At 46.1% G+C, this 17,868-nt stretch overlaps 1 protein-coding gene across 2 annotated transcripts in view; it reads right to left on the bottom strand.

Moving 5' to 3' along the window:
- SMCHD1 (structural maintenance of chromosomes flexible hinge domain containing 1) overlaps positions 1-17,868 on the bottom strand; it is a 209,871-nt gene that overhangs the window by 95,902 nt on the left and 96,101 nt on the right. For both annotated transcript variants that reach the window (XM_085861237.1, XM_085861236.1), the window contains 3 exons: positions 16,565-16,705; positions 11,449-11,676; positions 4,301-4,449 (listed from right to left, as the gene is read on the bottom strand). In XM_085861237.1, the coding sequence (XP_085717363.1) occupies positions 4,301-4,449; positions 11,449-11,676; positions 16,565-16,705 (518 nt within the window). The remainder of the gene's footprint in view (positions 1-4,300; positions 4,450-11,448; positions 11,677-16,564; positions 16,706-17,868) is intronic.

Genomic DNA, 17,868 nt, shown 5'->3' with positions numbered 1-17,868 from the left:
CTGCGAGCAGGGCAATGCAATCGAAACATTTAAACTTCAATACGAGCCAATTGCTTGTAGATTGTGAATAAACATACATATGGTGTGTAAACATGATCACTCTTTGGTTGCATTCCAGAAAAATGTGTGCGCGCACACACACAAACAATATTGTTACGAATTCGCCTCCACCGGCGTGTGATCGGCCGCTTTCCACTAATATGCAATGCGCAACCTGCGCTCGTTCTGCGTGACGTCATGGTAGCTGTTCGCGCACCTTGTACCTCGTCCCTCCTGGACGGCACCATCCGGCAGGGATTCACCCTCCTGCCGGATTTCAACCACACGTGCAGCCATGACGTCACCCTGCGCATTCAAAGCAAACCTCGTGTTTCGAGGGGTTCCCCACGCGAACACATGTGCTCTGCTCATCAAAGCTTCACAAACACGCTCACGTGGAGAACCAGTCCGGTCCAAATCCATTGTCCAGCCTACCTTCTGTCCGTCCGTGGGATCGGCTAATCCACCACGTGCGTTTCCGGACCGGGTTTCACTCCCGCAGGCGTGCACGTGGCGGCCTCGTGCGTTGCACAGCACGGACCTCGCGCTCGCTACCGTGTAAACCCGGCACGGTCCCCAATGCAGCTACGGCCGCTACTCGGCCTTTGTCCATCTGTCGCCGTCTCAGTCTCATTTCAACCCACGCGCACCTGCGTGTCACGACCCTCACAAACCATGTCATGACTCTCGGACATGCGGTTGCGTTCTTCCGCATGCCTACCGTTATCTCCCTCTCATACAGCGACCTCACACACGCTGTCCCTCTCACACACCGTGCTTCACTCACGCGGACCATTTCATTCGCACACGTGGTTCCACTCACACAGGGGGTTTCACTCCCACTCGGGGTCTCATCCACACACGGGGTCGCTCACGCACACGCCCTTGCACCCACGCTATGTGCGCGTTGCAGCATGCATTTCACCACGCTCGTATACACACATTTTGACACCGGCACCACACTGGGGATTCGTGCCACCCCAAGGGTTTCCGGGGCCTCTATACCCCCCCAAGCTCTCCGTGCACCCGTCAACAGCACTCGCCCCCCAACTCCATGAAGCTCGACCGGACCCACCTGGTCGTAAACCGCTTCAAGGGGGCAATTCCCTCCCCTCGTTCCTGGAGGAGGCTATCCAGCTGCTCGCACCGGGTCTCGAGACATTCCGCGAGATCGCCCCCATTATCCTCCACTACCTCCGTGTGTGTGTGCTCATCCTTAACCCCGTCCAATTCACCCTCTATCTCCCGTGTCTCTGCCAACTCAGTCACCTCATCACCCATTACCTCCCTTGTCTCAACTATTATTTCTGCCGTCTCCACGTGTCTTGCCGTACACGTCTCAGTCACCCCCTTTGCTTTTTCCCTCTGTGTCACCGTCACTTTCTCCGTCACCTTTATGCTTCTCGCCCAACACATCCGCCGAATTAATCTGTCTTCACCCGCCTCCATCGCGGGCCTGACAGCCATTGCACTCCCCTCCAGCTCGTTCGCTCCAGCACGTGGCGGCGCCATTTTGAGCTCCACTGCCCACGTTTCGCTCCCCGCAATTGCCATTATGCCTGCCTGCAGGCCTCGGCCTATTTGCTGCATCTCACCCCACATTTTTTCCATTTCTTCTTTCATTCCGTCTATTTTTTCCGTTTATTCCTTCATTCATTTGTTGCATATTCATATTCATTTTACCATTCATTTTGCTCATTTGTTGCGTGTTTCCATCCATTTTGTTGTTTAGTCCGTTATTCATTTCCGCCAGCATTGCAAATAACTGCTCCACATCGAGTGCACTCGGCAAGGATCGGGGGGGGGGTGGGTTGGCGGAGGAGGGGAGGGGGGGGTGTCATCCACCGCGGCCTCTGCCGCCACGCCCATTTCGGACTCTGGGTTCTTTGGGGGGGGGAATTCATCCTGCATGGAAATGTCCTGCTCGGGGATTCTGTCCTGGGCCATGGATTCTACCATTTATAAATCCCTTTCTAATACACCAAGCACCCGTTCACCTTGAAAAGCCATCTTATTTTGTGGATTTTTTTTTTTTTTAATCGCTCGAATTTGATGGGAACGGGGGGGGGGGGGTTGCTTCGCGCACCCCCGGGCCGATTCCCGCAAATTTAGTTTGGAGATGGGAGAGTTTGTTTCCTGCTCGCTGACACCAGTGTTACGGATTCGCGCCCGCCGGCGTGCGATTGGCCGCTTTCCACTAATAGCAGCCGCGTTTCCCACCGGACAGACAATTCAGTCGTGACCCTCCTGGAACTATCGTCAGGAACCGGTCACAGGTGGGGATTTAACCTCACCACAGCCCAGTCCGCATTCTACCCGCGCGAAATAGGGGCACTCGCCGAATATCGAAATACCTAAGAACTCGCGCGGGTAACCTACCGAGGGGCCATATCTCGCCGCAGGTCGGCTTGGGACAAGAAGCGCTTAAGCGGTCCGTTCCGTTCTATAGCGATAACCGAGCGGGTATTATCGCCGACCACGACGGATCGGATTCTCATTACCGGGTGTTTAAAACCCAACTAATTATTCCGCGATGCAAGATGGCATTTTCAATGGGGAATAGAGGACGCAACGAACGGGATACATTTAACAAGCAAGGACATTTATTACAACTAAGCACGTATGTACAGCCAGGCAGTCATGCACGTATGTACAAGCCACAAATAGAAAGCATTACCACTGAATACGAGCAATGTACAGTCACTTACACAGGTCTACTTATAGGGACACGGCGCCACAGCAGTCATACAAAAACAAAAGGAAAGACCTCCCCATTGGCAGGGAGGGAGACAGGATCCGTGGACCTTTATGGCCGTGAGCCTTGGCTGACCAAATAGGTTCACGAGACCGATGCATGTTACCTGCCCCACCCCCCCCCCGGTGGTCGGCGAGTCGTGACGCCCCGTCCCCACGGCAGCTAGCATGGCCGCGCCTGATTCCGGGCCTCCCGCATGGCTGGCAAGCTCTCTCCGGCGCTCCTCGACCAGATGCGCAGGTTCGCACCACACAGCCGGCAGAGCTGCGCCTTCAGTCCGCGTCTCTGATGCGTCTCCCAGACTCGTCACCGGCCCGCGCCTCCAACAACAGGTCGCTCCACAGGACCACCGGGAGACAGGGGAAGAAATCATGCACCACAGGGAGAACGTTGGAGCATGAACCAAGAAGAGAGAAGCCCCAAGAGGTGGACCAGCGCCCACGAGACCAAGAACGAGAGGGAGGGAGAGAGAGAGAGCGAGAGGGAGCCTCGCGTGCGGTCCGCCTTAAATAGCGCGGGGCTCCACTCTTCGCTCCACCTTCTTTTGAGAAGCTTCTTCCAAAGAGGGGTTCCTCCCCTTTTTCCACCCCACGTCGTGCATCCACCAATCGGAAGCGAGCTGCCTCGCCGCTTCTCGTGCCAGCCTTGGTGCCGCAGAGGGGTGCGAAAACCCGCGCACTAGCGCAGGTTTCCTTGTTGGACTTTACCCCACGTTCTCGGACTCCTTTTTGGCGCGAAAAGGGTCGTAGCGTGCTCTGTCGGTCCAAAATAACGATAGAGAAAGAAAAACACCATCTCAAAGGGTCACAGCCCAGTGCACACGAAGAATTCCCTCTAAACAACGGTGGGGAAAGCTATCTGAACACTCACTTACTAGCATAGCTAATCTAAGGAACCTTTATGGTGTTCTGCGAATTTCCACAGCTGTAACAATATGATACTACAAACGAACTACAGTTAGAATCTGTCCGGGGCTCGGTGATGCTCCTCAAAAGAGCCCTCGGAACAAAAACTTTGAGAACAAGAAAACTTCACAACTTGGCCCGTGAATCGTGAACCAATACTAAAATGGAGGTGGATGCTTCGAGACCTGGGAGGACTCCGTTCCATCCTCTGAAACTCACATATGGAGATGACAACAAATGACACACCCTGGTTCTTGTGGGAATAAAAATTTTTTTAATAAATAATTAAGTAATAAAATATAAATAATAAAATAAAATAATTATTTTAAAACGTTTGTCTTTTTTGCCCCCCCCTTACCCCCCACCCTCCTCCCTGTCTTGTCATCATAGGTTGGCAGTTCCTTAACCCCTCTGCTCCAGATTCCAAAACTCCTATGCCCGTTCACAAAGGAAAAAGTAAATGGAAAATTTGGGGAAAATAAACGACTGTCAAAAGTCAACATACACACAACATCTAAATCATAATGACTTTCATCAAATTCTGTTGTATAAAAAACCCCCAAAAAACCCTCCATTATTGCTGCCACGACAGTATTCATACCTCAGTGTGAAGCTCGTTTTGAACGGTCTGCGACTGTTCAGGTAAGAAATCTCACAGTACCTCTCCTCACTTTGGCTTGAAGGCACTGTTACATCAGGCAGCTTTCCCTTCAGCAAGCATTCCTGACCAGCTACTGCTGTCCAGTTGACCTGGACCATACAAAGACCCCAAGGAGACCAGATCAAAATGATTACCAATAACAAACAAGCAAACAAAGCATATCATCACAAAAAAGTTGCAAGGCTGGTGGTTCAAAGAGGAAATAATAAAATCATTCACACAATACAAATAACAGGGAAAAGTGAGGATTTCCACTAAAGCCAGAAACTAAGTTTTCAGCCTCATGCGTAAAGTTTAACGGAGATCGACATATTATGTGCACCAAAATGTTGCGATTTACCCAAACTCCTGCAAGCACGCTAACCTTTCCAGTCCGGGGATTTTTCCACGCCTTTGGTGGAATCGGTAGCTTCCGCTTCAACCTTATTAAAGTTAAGTTTTCCGAATTGAATGTCGTGTTTTTCTGTTACTGTTACATCCCGTATGATTTCCCGTGTTAAATCGGACCTTGTTGTGCTGCATTTGCCGAATTTGTTTTCGTGTTGTTCATGACTAACTTGAGCCTTTCCTCAGATAGCGGCTGTGAAAATTCTGTCCCTTTTGTCTCCGTATTCCTCCCCAAATATTTTACTTCCACCTCCTCAACGTTATCCTATTTCCCCTCCGGCTTCAAAAACATAAAAACAAAACCGATTTTATTAATTTTTCCCCCTCTACAACAATCTTATTCACTTGAATTTCCTTCTGCCTGTACTTCGTGTACTACATTCTATTCTCCTTTTTCGAAATACGGTACAGTGAAAACTCTTCAATCCATATTCCTTGGAGCCGAACAGTCTTCGGATTACAGAATTTTTCGGATTTTAAAACATTAATCTTTTTTTTGGATACGAAGTTGAGACTCGTGGAAGAGCTACAACAACAAATGGATCGGCTTGGAACAGACCAAAAGGAACAGTAGAGAGTGGGGGGGGGGGGGACACCAACAGTAAGGTTGAAAGACAAAATAAAGGGAGAGTTGCACAAATAAGGGATGAGGGGAGGAGTGCAGAGTAGGGGAGGAGTGCAGGGTAGGGGAGGACACACAGACTTTGTGAAAAGGTTGAACTACCACTTAAAGTTTGTTTGCAATGCTTTTGTTACAATGATTATTATCCACAACTGTCCGGTCAGCCAAGTGCTTGGTCCACCAACCCGATTCCCACACCTACAGCACCACATTTATCCATGCCTTCAACAAAAATTATTTACTCCTATGTCGTCTATGTGCCAGAATAGTTGTCAATCCCACCCGAGAGGGGGGGGGTGCAAAACTTAAATGGTGCCAAATTAGTTGCACTATACCTGTGAAAAAAAAATGTGAGAACCTTCTCCAATGAGTAGCTTTACCTTTTTTCCAGCATATTACCTGTCTTGTGCATTAAACAACAATAAATGCCCACCTCCTTTGGCACAGATGGCTATGGTATGGTCTGGTACATGACACAAAAAGTTGTCCACTCTCAGGAGAGCCACAAAACAACATCTGTCCAACCTCAAGAATGAACTTTCAAACTTGTCTCCCCCCTCTAAAACCTGGTGGTGCCTTGTTAAGTCTGTACCCAGTGTATGCTCCTTTCTTCCCCTTCCTTCTCTTCAAATGGTATTGCAGCCAACTCCACTCATGAGAAGGCCAAATCCCTCAATTCAGTGTTTGCTTCCAAATGTTGTGTTCCAATCCCCTCACTGTCTGTATCCACTCTATCCAGATGCACCCAATGAATTGCAACTGGACTCTGTCTATTGCACCTGAGTTTGTCAACCCACGAATGATTCTGCAAATGGACTGGACGGCATCAGCTGACGTGTCCAAAAACCCCGCTCTGCTGCTCTTGCACATCTTCTTTCTTCTCTGTTCACCCTGTCAATTGCCTTACGTCATCTTCCATCTGCTTGGAAATCAGCAAACATCAATGCATAACATAAAAAGGTGCAAAAACCGATCCCATCTGACAAAACCCTCCGATCTACTTTCTTAACAATCCTCTTGAAGAAATTCAGTCATTCGAAGTCCTGGGCATTAAAATTTTTGTATACCATGTTGAGGCTCATGTAAGAGTGAACACACATCACAACAAGGCAGGAGACAAGAGGGGTGGGAAAGGGAAGCACAAAATAGTGGGGAACAGACACAATAGATCTGTGGAAGGGAGAGAGATGGAGCGGGGTACACGGGGTAAACAAGATAGTACAACAGGGACTTTCAGGAAAGAAAACAGGAATTTGAAGGTGGTGGGTTTGGGGTGAATTAATGGGGGTATAAAAGATCAAGATTTTGGATGGGGGGAGATTTTAAATGGTGGTGAACAGCTGTTTTAAAGACCTGGAGGGAGGAGTTTGATTCGAGAGAGTGTGGGAGTCTGTTTTAGAGGCAGGAAAAAAAATAAGAATGAAAGAGTGAAGGTGAACAGTGATTCTTGATTTTGGCAGTTTCACCAGAAATGGTTTTTTGGTTGACCTTGAATGCCCTGCGGAATTATAGGGGGGACAAAGCACAGACAGAGTAAAGTGGGGGGGGCAAGGTCGGAGAGGAGATGGTAGAAGACAGAAAGACAGAAAGACCACTGACACACAGAGAGAGATAGAGATAGAGATAGAGATAGAGATAGAGACCAAAAGACTCTGCTTCATCGAGGGAAATACCAATGATCCTAAAAAGCCTTGGTTTCCAAAGCATGAAGCCAAGCTAAATGCGAGACAGGAGCACCACCCCAGAGGAGAGAGCAGTACTCAATCAAGCTGCAGATGAAAGCTTTGCAAGTGGTTAGAAGTTCAGGTGTGCCAAGGAAGGACTTTACACGACGTAGGATGTCCAGTCAGCAACTGGCTTTGGAGGCCAGCTTGGAGATGCAGCTTTCCCAGGAAAGATCATGGCAGATAGTGAGGCCCAAAAGCTTGAATGACAGGACTTCTTCAAGGGGATTGTTGAGAAAACAGATTGGGTGTTTTTCCATATGGTCCATTCGGAGAGAAACAGAGTGAGAGATTTGTCAGGATTGAAAGACATGTTCCAAGTGTTTGACCAGCTTGTGATTTTTGTCTGGGTCTGCAGAGAGTGAAGAGGCTGCTTCCTGCCCATCAGAGGGATTTGAGATGGTATGGCAGAGGGTGGAGCAATCAGGAGAGATAAAGAGGACATTCCAGAGTCTGAGAGATTATATTGATGAAAACCAGAAAAAGCACAGGGCCTACAACACTGCCTTGAAGAACTCCAGCCTGGACAGGAAAAGATGAGAGAGAGCCATGAAGAGCCACGCATTGATTGCAACAGGAGAGGAAGTCAGTGAGCCATGAATGAAAATTGCCTTTGATACCATAAGAAGAGTGTTTGATGAGCAGTGCAAGATGCCAGACCGTATCGAAAGCTCATGATAATTCTCAGGAGATGGCTCTGATCTCATGTTTGGCATTTAGGACCTCCATCCATTGTTGGGAAAGCAATCAACCATGATATTTCTTGGGCAAAACACATTTCAAAGTTGGTCTCCAAAGCCAGTGGCCCGACTCGGCATCTTCCATCGTACAAAGTCCTTCCTTGCCACCCCTGCACTCCTATCCACCTCCAAGGCCTTCATCCACAGCTTGATGGGGTACTGCTCTCCGCTCTGGTCTGGTTCCCTGCCTCGCATATTGCTCACATCGATGTTGTGTAAACCAAGGCCTTCAAGATTATTGAAATCTCCTGTGATGAAGCCAAGTCTGTGGGCCTATCATTTTTGCATTGCAGACAGGTCGGTGGTCCATCTGTCTTCTCTTTTCTGGTCTTGTCTCTGCCCTCTCTTGGCTCCATCCATGTGTATGCCGGGCGCACACGGTCTGCTCTTCTTGCCTTCTTAAATCCCCACCTTCCCTTTCCTCTTCTTGCCATTTCTTTTAGCTTGACTGCAATTCTTCATTCCACCACAATGTCTCCTTTTCCTTAGATTTTTCCTCCTTTTGTTCTTCCCACCATCTTTTCAGCCACCTTGACAAGGGATATTTTCACATTCTTCCATATTCCCTGTACTCCTCCCATCCTCGTGTAACTCTCTCTGGTTTCTCTGGAATTCCTCTTTGAAGAGGACCAGCTTTTTTTCCTGTCAGATTCCAGTTTCATCTTCTCCTTTCTCATACTCACCTCATTCTCATAGGGCCACACAGTCCATTACTACTAACAGGCGATGTTGGCTGCCCACGTTTTGCCCAATATAACCTTGCAATCCATAACCTGCTTCTTGTCGCTCTGTCTTACCAATATAGAACCAATCCATCTCCTATTACCTCCACTTTTTAAGGTTAACACTACGAAAGCCGGAAATCTTTCCAACCTGAAAAAAAAAAATGAAAAGTCAAAATGGCTGGGCCTTCGTAGTGTTAACATATGTCTCTCCTCCTTTCTGAAGCCTGTATTCACAAGAACAGCACAAGGCTTTGGGTAATCTCAAGAATCCTTTCCCATCTTCATTTCTTCTGCCATATCCATTTCCTCCATGTTGCAATATATGTTGACCCACTTCTTGTAATTCATGGTCATTTGAGTTTGCACCAATTATATAACCTTCTCTCCAGCTGGTACCCTCCTGATTCAGTCTTCTAACTGCTCTCTGAATGTCTCTTTCTCCTGAACCAAACATCAAGTTTGTGGTGCGTACGCCGAGATTATATTCACCATTCCATTCTCTGTCACCAACTTCACGATTATCAAACCATCACTAATTATCTTCACTTCCAGGATTCTCTTTGGGGCCATTCAAAAAATATGTAATTCTTGGGGGTGCATGTCCAAACGTGACTGTGTTACAGGGGTTATGGGGGTGTTTCCTGTGCCGTTACATAACATTAACAACCAATGACTAATTTGTTCCATGCACCCTTATAATTGATACAAATATTTGATACATTAATGATGGATTAAATATCTCACTGTAAGCTGGTGACAGAAGAAAAAAAAGTGATGTCACTTCCCTAAGAAGAAATTATATTTTGTACATTCATATCCTTATAGTATTATAAACATGTTTTTATATCGCCAAGATCCACACATATAAATGCTGTAAAATAAGCTCGAATGAGCGAAGATCCCCGTCCTCTTAATGACGACGTCATAAAAACGAATATGACGTCATTGTGATGTATCAGGTTTGCGATAAATTATCTGTGCTAATACCCGGCTTGATTCCCGCAAACAAAATTCAAAAACCTTGTCTAGTTTCGGAGATAATGGCGTAGGCGATTTCCATTAGCGGAGATATTTTGATGTCATAGCTTTTTTTCTCGGAGGAATTTCCAAAATCGGAGATGGTTACTGCCTGCGTGTGGGCTTTCTGCATATACATGGCAAGTTTCACGAAGATCCGATGAAAATTCTGGGTTGTGAAACAAAAAAAATGTAAAAAAATAGGATGACGTCATAAAAGTTGATACGACATCATAGTGATGCATCATATGTGCGGTAATTAATCTCTGCTAATACCCTGTTCGATTCCCGCAAACAGAATTCAAAAAGCTTGCCGAGTTTCGGAGATAATTTTTTAGGCGATTTCCATTAGCGGAGATATTTTGATGTCATAACTTTTTTTTCTAGGAGGAATTTTCAAAATCGGAGATGGTTACTGTCTGCGCAGGATATTTTTACATATATACGCCAAGTTTCAGGAGGTTTCGATGAAAACTGTAGGCTGTGAAACAAAAAAGTCCACAAGAAGAAGATGAAGAACAACAACGTGAGTAAGACTTGGAGATCCTCCATGAGGATCTAAAAATAAAACAAATTGCTAAAGTGCAGTAGTACAGAATTCATATTGTTGGTGCAGTTTTGATGACTATTTTATCATTGCCTTTTCCACAGACCCTTATAATCTCATTTGCAAATGAAAGCAACTGAAAATATTTTGTAACGATTTATTCCACCACTCATTTAATATGACTTCAATCCATTTCTCCTTCTCTATTATCCACAGTAAGATAACTTGTAGCCTTCTCCTCATCCTTTTGTACTCTTCCCAATCCATTTCATCTCCTGTACAGACAAGAGGTCAACTTTTCTTCTCACATAGGATCCACCAACTCTCTCCCCTTGCCCATCATCGCAGTAACCTTCCATGTTCCAACTCTGATGCTCTCATTTTTCTCCACATGCCTCTTTACCCGGATTCTGCGGTTCCCCTTTCCCACTTCTCACAGCAGCCAAGTTTGGGGGGGGGGGGGTGCATCCCTTGAAGGAGACGCCCAAGCCATCTGAAACAACGAGATCCAACATTGATGTTGATGTTGGAGCATTTTCTTTTTAACCGTCAGATGCCATTCCTGCCATTAACTGATCCAACCGGATGGGTGTTTTGCAAGGGGATACCATCACCTTGCTGGATCTTACTGGATGGTCAGTGGCTCCAAAAGAAAGCTCATCTGTCCTTTGTCAGGTGTTGTTTTTAAGTCCTGCACAGTGCAACAGTCACCATAAAGGATGATACACTTTTTATTTTAAAAGGGTGAACAACAATAGCTTAAACATTTGATGATCCAACATAAGGTTTCATGCTTTTCTTGCAAGTCAAAAATAGCATGCGGATAATGGGCTGGCAAGGATAGCTCAGAGGGAGCATAGTCACCTTTGAGCTTTCTTGTTTGGGTTTTCTTTTAACCATGACGTCCCAACACAATTATAAACTGGTTCTTCACAGGAAGTGTTGCATCAATAAGTACACCGTCCTTCAGAGGTGGGCATTGAGCTAGGTTATGCCACCTGCTTGCATTAGCTGTTGGATGTTAAAAGCTTATCGCATACTTTTAAAAAACAGAAGGCCTTTATATGGAGACCTGTCCAGGGTTAGTTTTCAGCCACAGAAAAATTAATGTCTCCTTCACAGGTGCCTTGTCAACCTCGGTGAAAGAGTCGGTCTTGCAATGATGAGCGAGTAAAAAGAAAGCAACAAAAAGCATAAGACCACCAAAAATAGGAACGACGATGGAGAGATGGTGAAAGAAAGCAAGAGGACTGATGCTGAGACTCAAAAACTCAAATTCATTTGAACTATTCCAGCAAGCAAAACAAACTGAATCTTAGGACACACCTGAATGTCATGCACGATGGCGCTGGTCAGTACAACCTCCCGCTCAACCTCATCATACAGCCTGTAATTGAGGTTGGTAAGAACACTTCCAGCTGGACTCGACACCACCTCACCATTCTGTATTCGTTTCCCAACTGTGTCACCACACCAGTAGAGCTGCATCTCTTTTGCAAAGCTGCTTGGGGTTACTTTCAGTTTCCGTTCCACCACGGGGACATCCATGCTTGGCTAGATGTTGCATAAGAAGAAAAGAAGAAGAAAAAAAAAATCAAACATTGAACCAGCAAAACAATACATTTACAAAGTTTGTGACTGCTACAGCAGTATTATCACTTGGGAAAAGATACTGATACTACTGTAGTATATCTCTTCGATTGCATGGTCAACTTTGGACACCAAGTGGACAAATAGATTCTCAAAATGAAAAAATGGAGTAGATTGTACTTGTATGAATGTTTTTCACCTTCCTTTGCAATTTTGAGAGCATTGCACTTTTGGTCACTTAGTATAGTGGTAAAACAGTAAAAAGCCAATTTTTTTTCGGTGATATACAAACTCGTTAATACCAACAGTAAGGAGATTGATTTGTCTCATATTTGCAAAATAAAAAGGTAATATTTATCTTTTGTTTTATTAACCTCCGCCATCGAAGATCGGAGGTTACTGTTTTCACCCCTGTTTGTTTGTTTGTTTGTTTGTGAACAGTATTACGGAAAAACTCCTTGACGGATTTCGACGAAACTTGGTGGGGGGGATTAGGTATGGTCCAAGGATCATGCCATTAGATTTTGGACTTGGTCCAAAATCCAATATGGCCGCTATAGTGGCCATTTTGAAAAAATATTTGATTTTTTTTTTTGCATTTCTACATGTTTTAAGTGATTTCCAACCCCCCCAAAAAAATTGTTAGAGAAAAAAATATATTTTTGCAACTTTTTTTCAACAAAATTTCGATTTTTTTTTTGCATTTCTACATGTTATAAGTGATTTCCAACAAAAAACATGCCAAAATTATAATTGCGGCTGATTTTGGAACTTCAGGTGGATATACCCACGTAAAATCAATTTCTGTCTCGAGGAATGTAGTTATGACGAATGAATTGAGTATGTAAAAGTTAAAAGTAAAAGGGAAAGTTGCAAACGATAACTCTGTGAGCACTGTTGACGTCAAATTGAATGAATAGGATATCAGGTTCACTTGAGTGACCAAGCAGTATTGGCGGCGGAGGTTTTGCACTCTACCGAGTGCTCCCCCTCTAGTTGCTACTGACATCCGAACTGAGGGGTGATCAAAAACGTTTTGAGTGGAGCTTTGTGTTTTCTAATTATCTTCCTGTCTAACATTCTGACATTCATATTGTCGTTTCCAGGTCAGTTAACACCGACGCTGGGTGGATGAGCCGAACTGGCGGTTTACTCCCTCAGACTCCTCCTCAGAGAAAGCTCTCCTCTCACTCTTTGTCCCGTCGTATTCCCCGTTCTCAGACCTCAATCGCTCACAGACTCTCTTCAGGCTAGCACACACCAATTCCCAACCGAGTTCCCCTGAGACCTACAACTGCCTGATCAGGCTCCTCCTACTTCTCTCCAGGCAACGATCCGCCCCCTTAGGAGGTGTCTATAAACCCCTCCTTCCCTCGCTCCGAGGCCATCCAAATTCCACCCCCTTTTCTGTCTCTTGCCGGTCCCCCGGGAGACTCGGCAAGAGTCCCCACCAACCCCTGCATGACGCACATTCAAACAAGACAATTCTTAAGCTAACATTTCCCTACTAGTACATCGAGATGACCAACTACTCGCACACAGACCATGCTACTCTATACATTCCTATCTGCTCTATGGGAATATCTAAACCTCCCCCGACTCTTCCGCCCCCCACCCTTTCCACCCCCCCCCACACCCCACAAACGTAACAATATTTTTACTTCCCTTTTTTAGATTGGCTGAATGAACGTTTCAGGATGAAGGGACACCAGTTTAACACCAATTTGAGGGATGGCAGACACACTGATGAATTGCCCTGCCTGTGAAACACTGAGATGGCAGATTGTAGCTGGGTTAGGATGCAAACCCAGGCAAGACGGCTTTGAGGAGAGGGTCATGGAAAAGTACACCAAATAACAATTGGAGAAAAATTTGGCTCAAAAACTACTCGCCTGAAAGGCACTTCACAGGACTCTCGAACCCCACTATTCGCGGTTTATAAAATGGGACCTGCTTCGACATCCACAGCCCTGTGCCTCACGTATTTGTGTTTTTTTGCAGGTCAAAAAACACATCTTTGATGAGCTGCACACATAAAACAGTTCTAAAACATATCTTCCACCAGCCACACTACAAGCGAGCTGCATGGCATGTCCCACCATTCGTGCTATAAAGATGCTTCACCGCTTCTATTTTCAGCTGATCTGTAAAACGTTATCCCCACGAGTCACACAATTAAAAGCTTCACCACATCTAAAACCATCTGCATAAAATATTATCACCCAAAAGTTGAACATTTAAATGTATTTATCAGCTGCTGAAGCCATAATCACCCACAAGTTGCACAATTAAAATGTTTCACTGTATCTACCACCAGCTGTGTTAAACGTTATCCCCCCCCCCACCCAAGTCACACAATTGAAATGCTTCACCGCATCTATTACCAGCTGCTGAAGACGTCACCCCTCCCTCCCCCTCGTGAGTTACAAAATTAAAAAGCTTCACTGCACCAGCTGCGTCTAATGAAAGCAGCTACACAACCCTCCTGCAGCAGCTACCCACAATTCCCACATGACTACTTATGTGCAGCGTTGTCCTGGGTCTCAATCATTCTTCTCGTCCCAGTGCCTTGACCGGCGTTTTGCCTCTCGCTCCACTCATTCATCAAACATGGCTCCCAAGCTCAGGACCAATGTGGGAGATGTGTCGACTGCCAAGAGGCAGAAGAAAGTGATGATCCTGAGTGACAAAGTGTGGCTGCTGGACCGGCTGTCGAGAGGACAGAGTGTAGCCTCTGTGGGAAGACTGTATGGAATAAACAAATCCACCATTCATTACATACGGAAGAACAAGAAGGCGATCCGAGAAAGTGGTGTGGTGAGCACTAGTCACACCGAGCACCAAAGTGGTCAGCCAGGTCCATGACATCCACATTGAAATTATGGTGAAGGCCCTCAGTGTATGGATGGAGGACAAAACAGAAGAACATGCCTTTAAATGGACCTGATGTGTTTCTACGCGCATCTGGCTGGTACAGGTGGCGCTAGCATGAATGACACGAGTACGAGCGACCCGTTTATTCCAAGTGAGCAGGGGATGGTTTGACCGCTTCAAGAGGTGCTAGTCTCCGCACCGTCAAAGTGAGAGACGAGCGTGCCTCCACAGACCATGAGGCAGCCAAAACATTTCCTACTCAACTCGCGCTGCTCATTGAGAGAAGTGGTACCTCCCAGAGCAGGTGTTCAGGCTGACGCGATTGGCCTGTTTTGGAAAAAGATGCCAACGCGAACTTTTATCTTCAAGCACGAGGGAATAGCATCGGGATTCAAGGCCGCAAAGGACCAGGTCTCTTTCCTTTGCACAAATGCAAAAGATGATTGCATGATGAAGCCCATGATGCTGCACCGTTCCCTGAACCCACGTGCTCTCAAGGGCAAGAACAAACACACACTGCCCGTGTTTTGGAGGGCCAACAGGAAAGTGTGGATGACAGCAGCAATTTTCATGGACTGGTTCCATAAATGCTTCGTCCCTCAGGTGGAGAAGTACCTGGCAGAAAGAAACCTTGTGTTCAAGGTTCTCATACTAGTTGACAACACTCCTGGCCACCCCAGGAATCTTAAGGTGGCTCACCCGAACGGCAAGGTGACCTTCCCTGTTGCCCAACACCACCTCACCGATTCAGCCACTCGACCAAGGTGTAATCTCGACTTTCAAAACATATTACACCCATTGCACCTTTCGCCGTAATTTGGATGTGACGGACTCCGACCCAGAGCTCAATGTCGGGCAGTGTTAGAAGGACGACAACATAATCCACTGCATCGGCACAATCAAAGATGAGGTGAGAGCCTCCACCATCAACAACCGTTGACACAACCTGTGGCCACAGGCAGTAAGAATCTTCAGAGGCTTTCCTGACAACACGGAGGAGAGGTATGAAATTGTCAGGTTGGCACGGCAGGTGGGAGGTGGGGGGGGGCTTTGATGACATGGAGCCTGAGGAGTTGGATGATGACATCGCCTCACATGCCAAGGAGGAGTTAGACACCATTACCAAGGTTTCTGAGGAGGAGCAGGAGGAGAAGGTTGGCAGTGATGAGGAGATGTTGAGGTTCAACTTCACGGTCAAGTTCCTAGGTGAGATGCTGCACAACATGTGGTCAATGACTGATCCAGTCATAGAGCGTTACCTCAACAAGAGAGGGTTGGATGACATGATGCTCTCATGCAAGGAGCTACATCGAAACCTGCGGCAATTTGCCAGGCAGCTCACGATTATATTATCTATTTTTTTCCGCCCTGGTCCCTCCACCTCAGGAGCATCAGCAACCTCTCCTGCCTCTCCTTCGGTGAGCGACTCATCAGGACCCTCAACTGCTTTAGCGCACTCACCAACATTCCTTTCGGTGCATGACTCATCGGCAGCTTCATCTGCATCGTCCTCGGAATTCACTTGATTTAAAATCATAATCATTTGAAAAGTTGCGTGCGCTTGTGAAAATGAAAATTTGAAATTGTACTTGCTGTTGTTTGTTTATTTTTTTACTTTTACGGTATGGTTTGTAAATCACATTGAATAAACTGTGATCGCATTCCTTCAATAAACATTGGAAACGACACCTGGTGTTGTATTTTTTAAATTATTATTTGAGAGGATTTTTTTATGCAACTGTAATCGTGCATTTGCTGTCGAAAAGATTTTAAAATATGAATCAGGAACCCCCGGGAACCTATTCCCCTTTTTCCATTGAAACGATGTCCCAACAATCGCAAATTCGACTTTCGCAGCATTTTCCAGGAACGTATCCCGCCGTGAAGAGTGAGGTCCCACAGTATTTGGCTTTTTTAAGATGACAATTCGGTCACACGTCTTGGTAGATTTCTACCGAGTCGTGGTGTACTTGCTCACCTTCAACTCTATATTTGCGGACAGCATAATCTCCATGGTGTTGCGATTCAAGGGAAGGCGTAGAGGTTCACCGGTCAGTTTAACAGGGCCAGTTGGAGAGAGCGCCACAGAATACATGGGTAGGCCGGGGAAACCAGTAAACTGAAATGTACACATCCGACATCCACAGTCATCATAAAGTGAAAAGTCATTAAAAGGATTGGGTCAAATAACACTTAAATCAACAGCGTTGCGGTCGTCGAGGAGGGGTCAGGGTTCCGATACCACTCCCGACACCAATGATGTGGTCATCCCAGGTGCTTGGTTCAAATCCAGCGAGTCATCTCAAAACAACCGTAACGGTCGACCACATGGATACCATATGGATCGGAAGTCTGAATCGACCAAGCATTACGCCAATTAGGCGTCGCACGTCATATTCAAATTAGGCCAAGCGAGCCTGACGTGCGACATGGTGTTGAATCACCATGGCCAATTAGCCCACAATGGGTCATTCTTAATCACCCCAGGAGAACCACGCCAACCACAATTCATTCCGAGAGCAGGTATATTTCATTGTAAATAGCACGGGGAAGGAAACACAAGGACGCAATAACAGAACATAATAAATCAATAATAAAAGCCCTTCCCAACTACTGTTTACGTGCCCACGAACCAAACAAAAGAACAGGAGATTCTTAAACATCCTATGCCTTAGGCCCAGTCAGGGTGTCATGTCGGCGCAATGTTTCACGTGCTTCTGACTTGTGACTTCAGCTGTCTAAAAACGATCACTGAGTGATCACAGATGTTTGCCTTTTGGGAATACGTGGAACCTCTCGTTATCCAGAATGGTTGGGACCAAGGGTGTTCTGGATAAACTATTTCCGGTTAAAGGATGGTGTCGATAAAATTTTTTTTTCATGAATGTTGTAAAACGTTGCATCCCAACCCTAACTCTAAGAGCGATCCTGAAACCTGACCATTAACCCCTCATTCTGTTTATTTGGACTCACCCTACGCAGCCAATGAGTTTGATGTGTATCTGTGTCAACGGATGCAAAAACCCAAACTGGATCAGAGTGTAACGCAGAATTTTAGCTTATTTGGAATTGGAATTCCAGATAAGGTATTGTCATCATGCACTGTCCGTCCGCTCATCTCCTATTTCGACTTCTCCGGCTAAACTGCTGGGCCGATCCGGCTAAAATTTGGCAGCAACATTCTGCTCCTGACTGGTACCAGGGATTGCAAAGCTGACTGGTCAAGTGACTTCAAGTCGGTCAAAAAGGTGAAAATGGCGGACTTGGTAAACTCCTTCAAAA

This window comes from Eptatretus burgeri, chromosome 17 (assembly GCF_056783735.1).
Source record: "Eptatretus burgeri isolate ZD-2024b chromosome 17, Ebu_testis_v1, whole genome shotgun sequence".
Classification (NCBI taxonomy): domain Eukaryota; kingdom Metazoa; phylum Chordata; class Myxini; order Myxiniformes; family Myxinidae; genus Eptatretus; species Eptatretus burgeri.
Note: the sequence above shows the minus strand (reverse complement) of the source record. Positions and strands in the feature narration are given on the sequence as shown.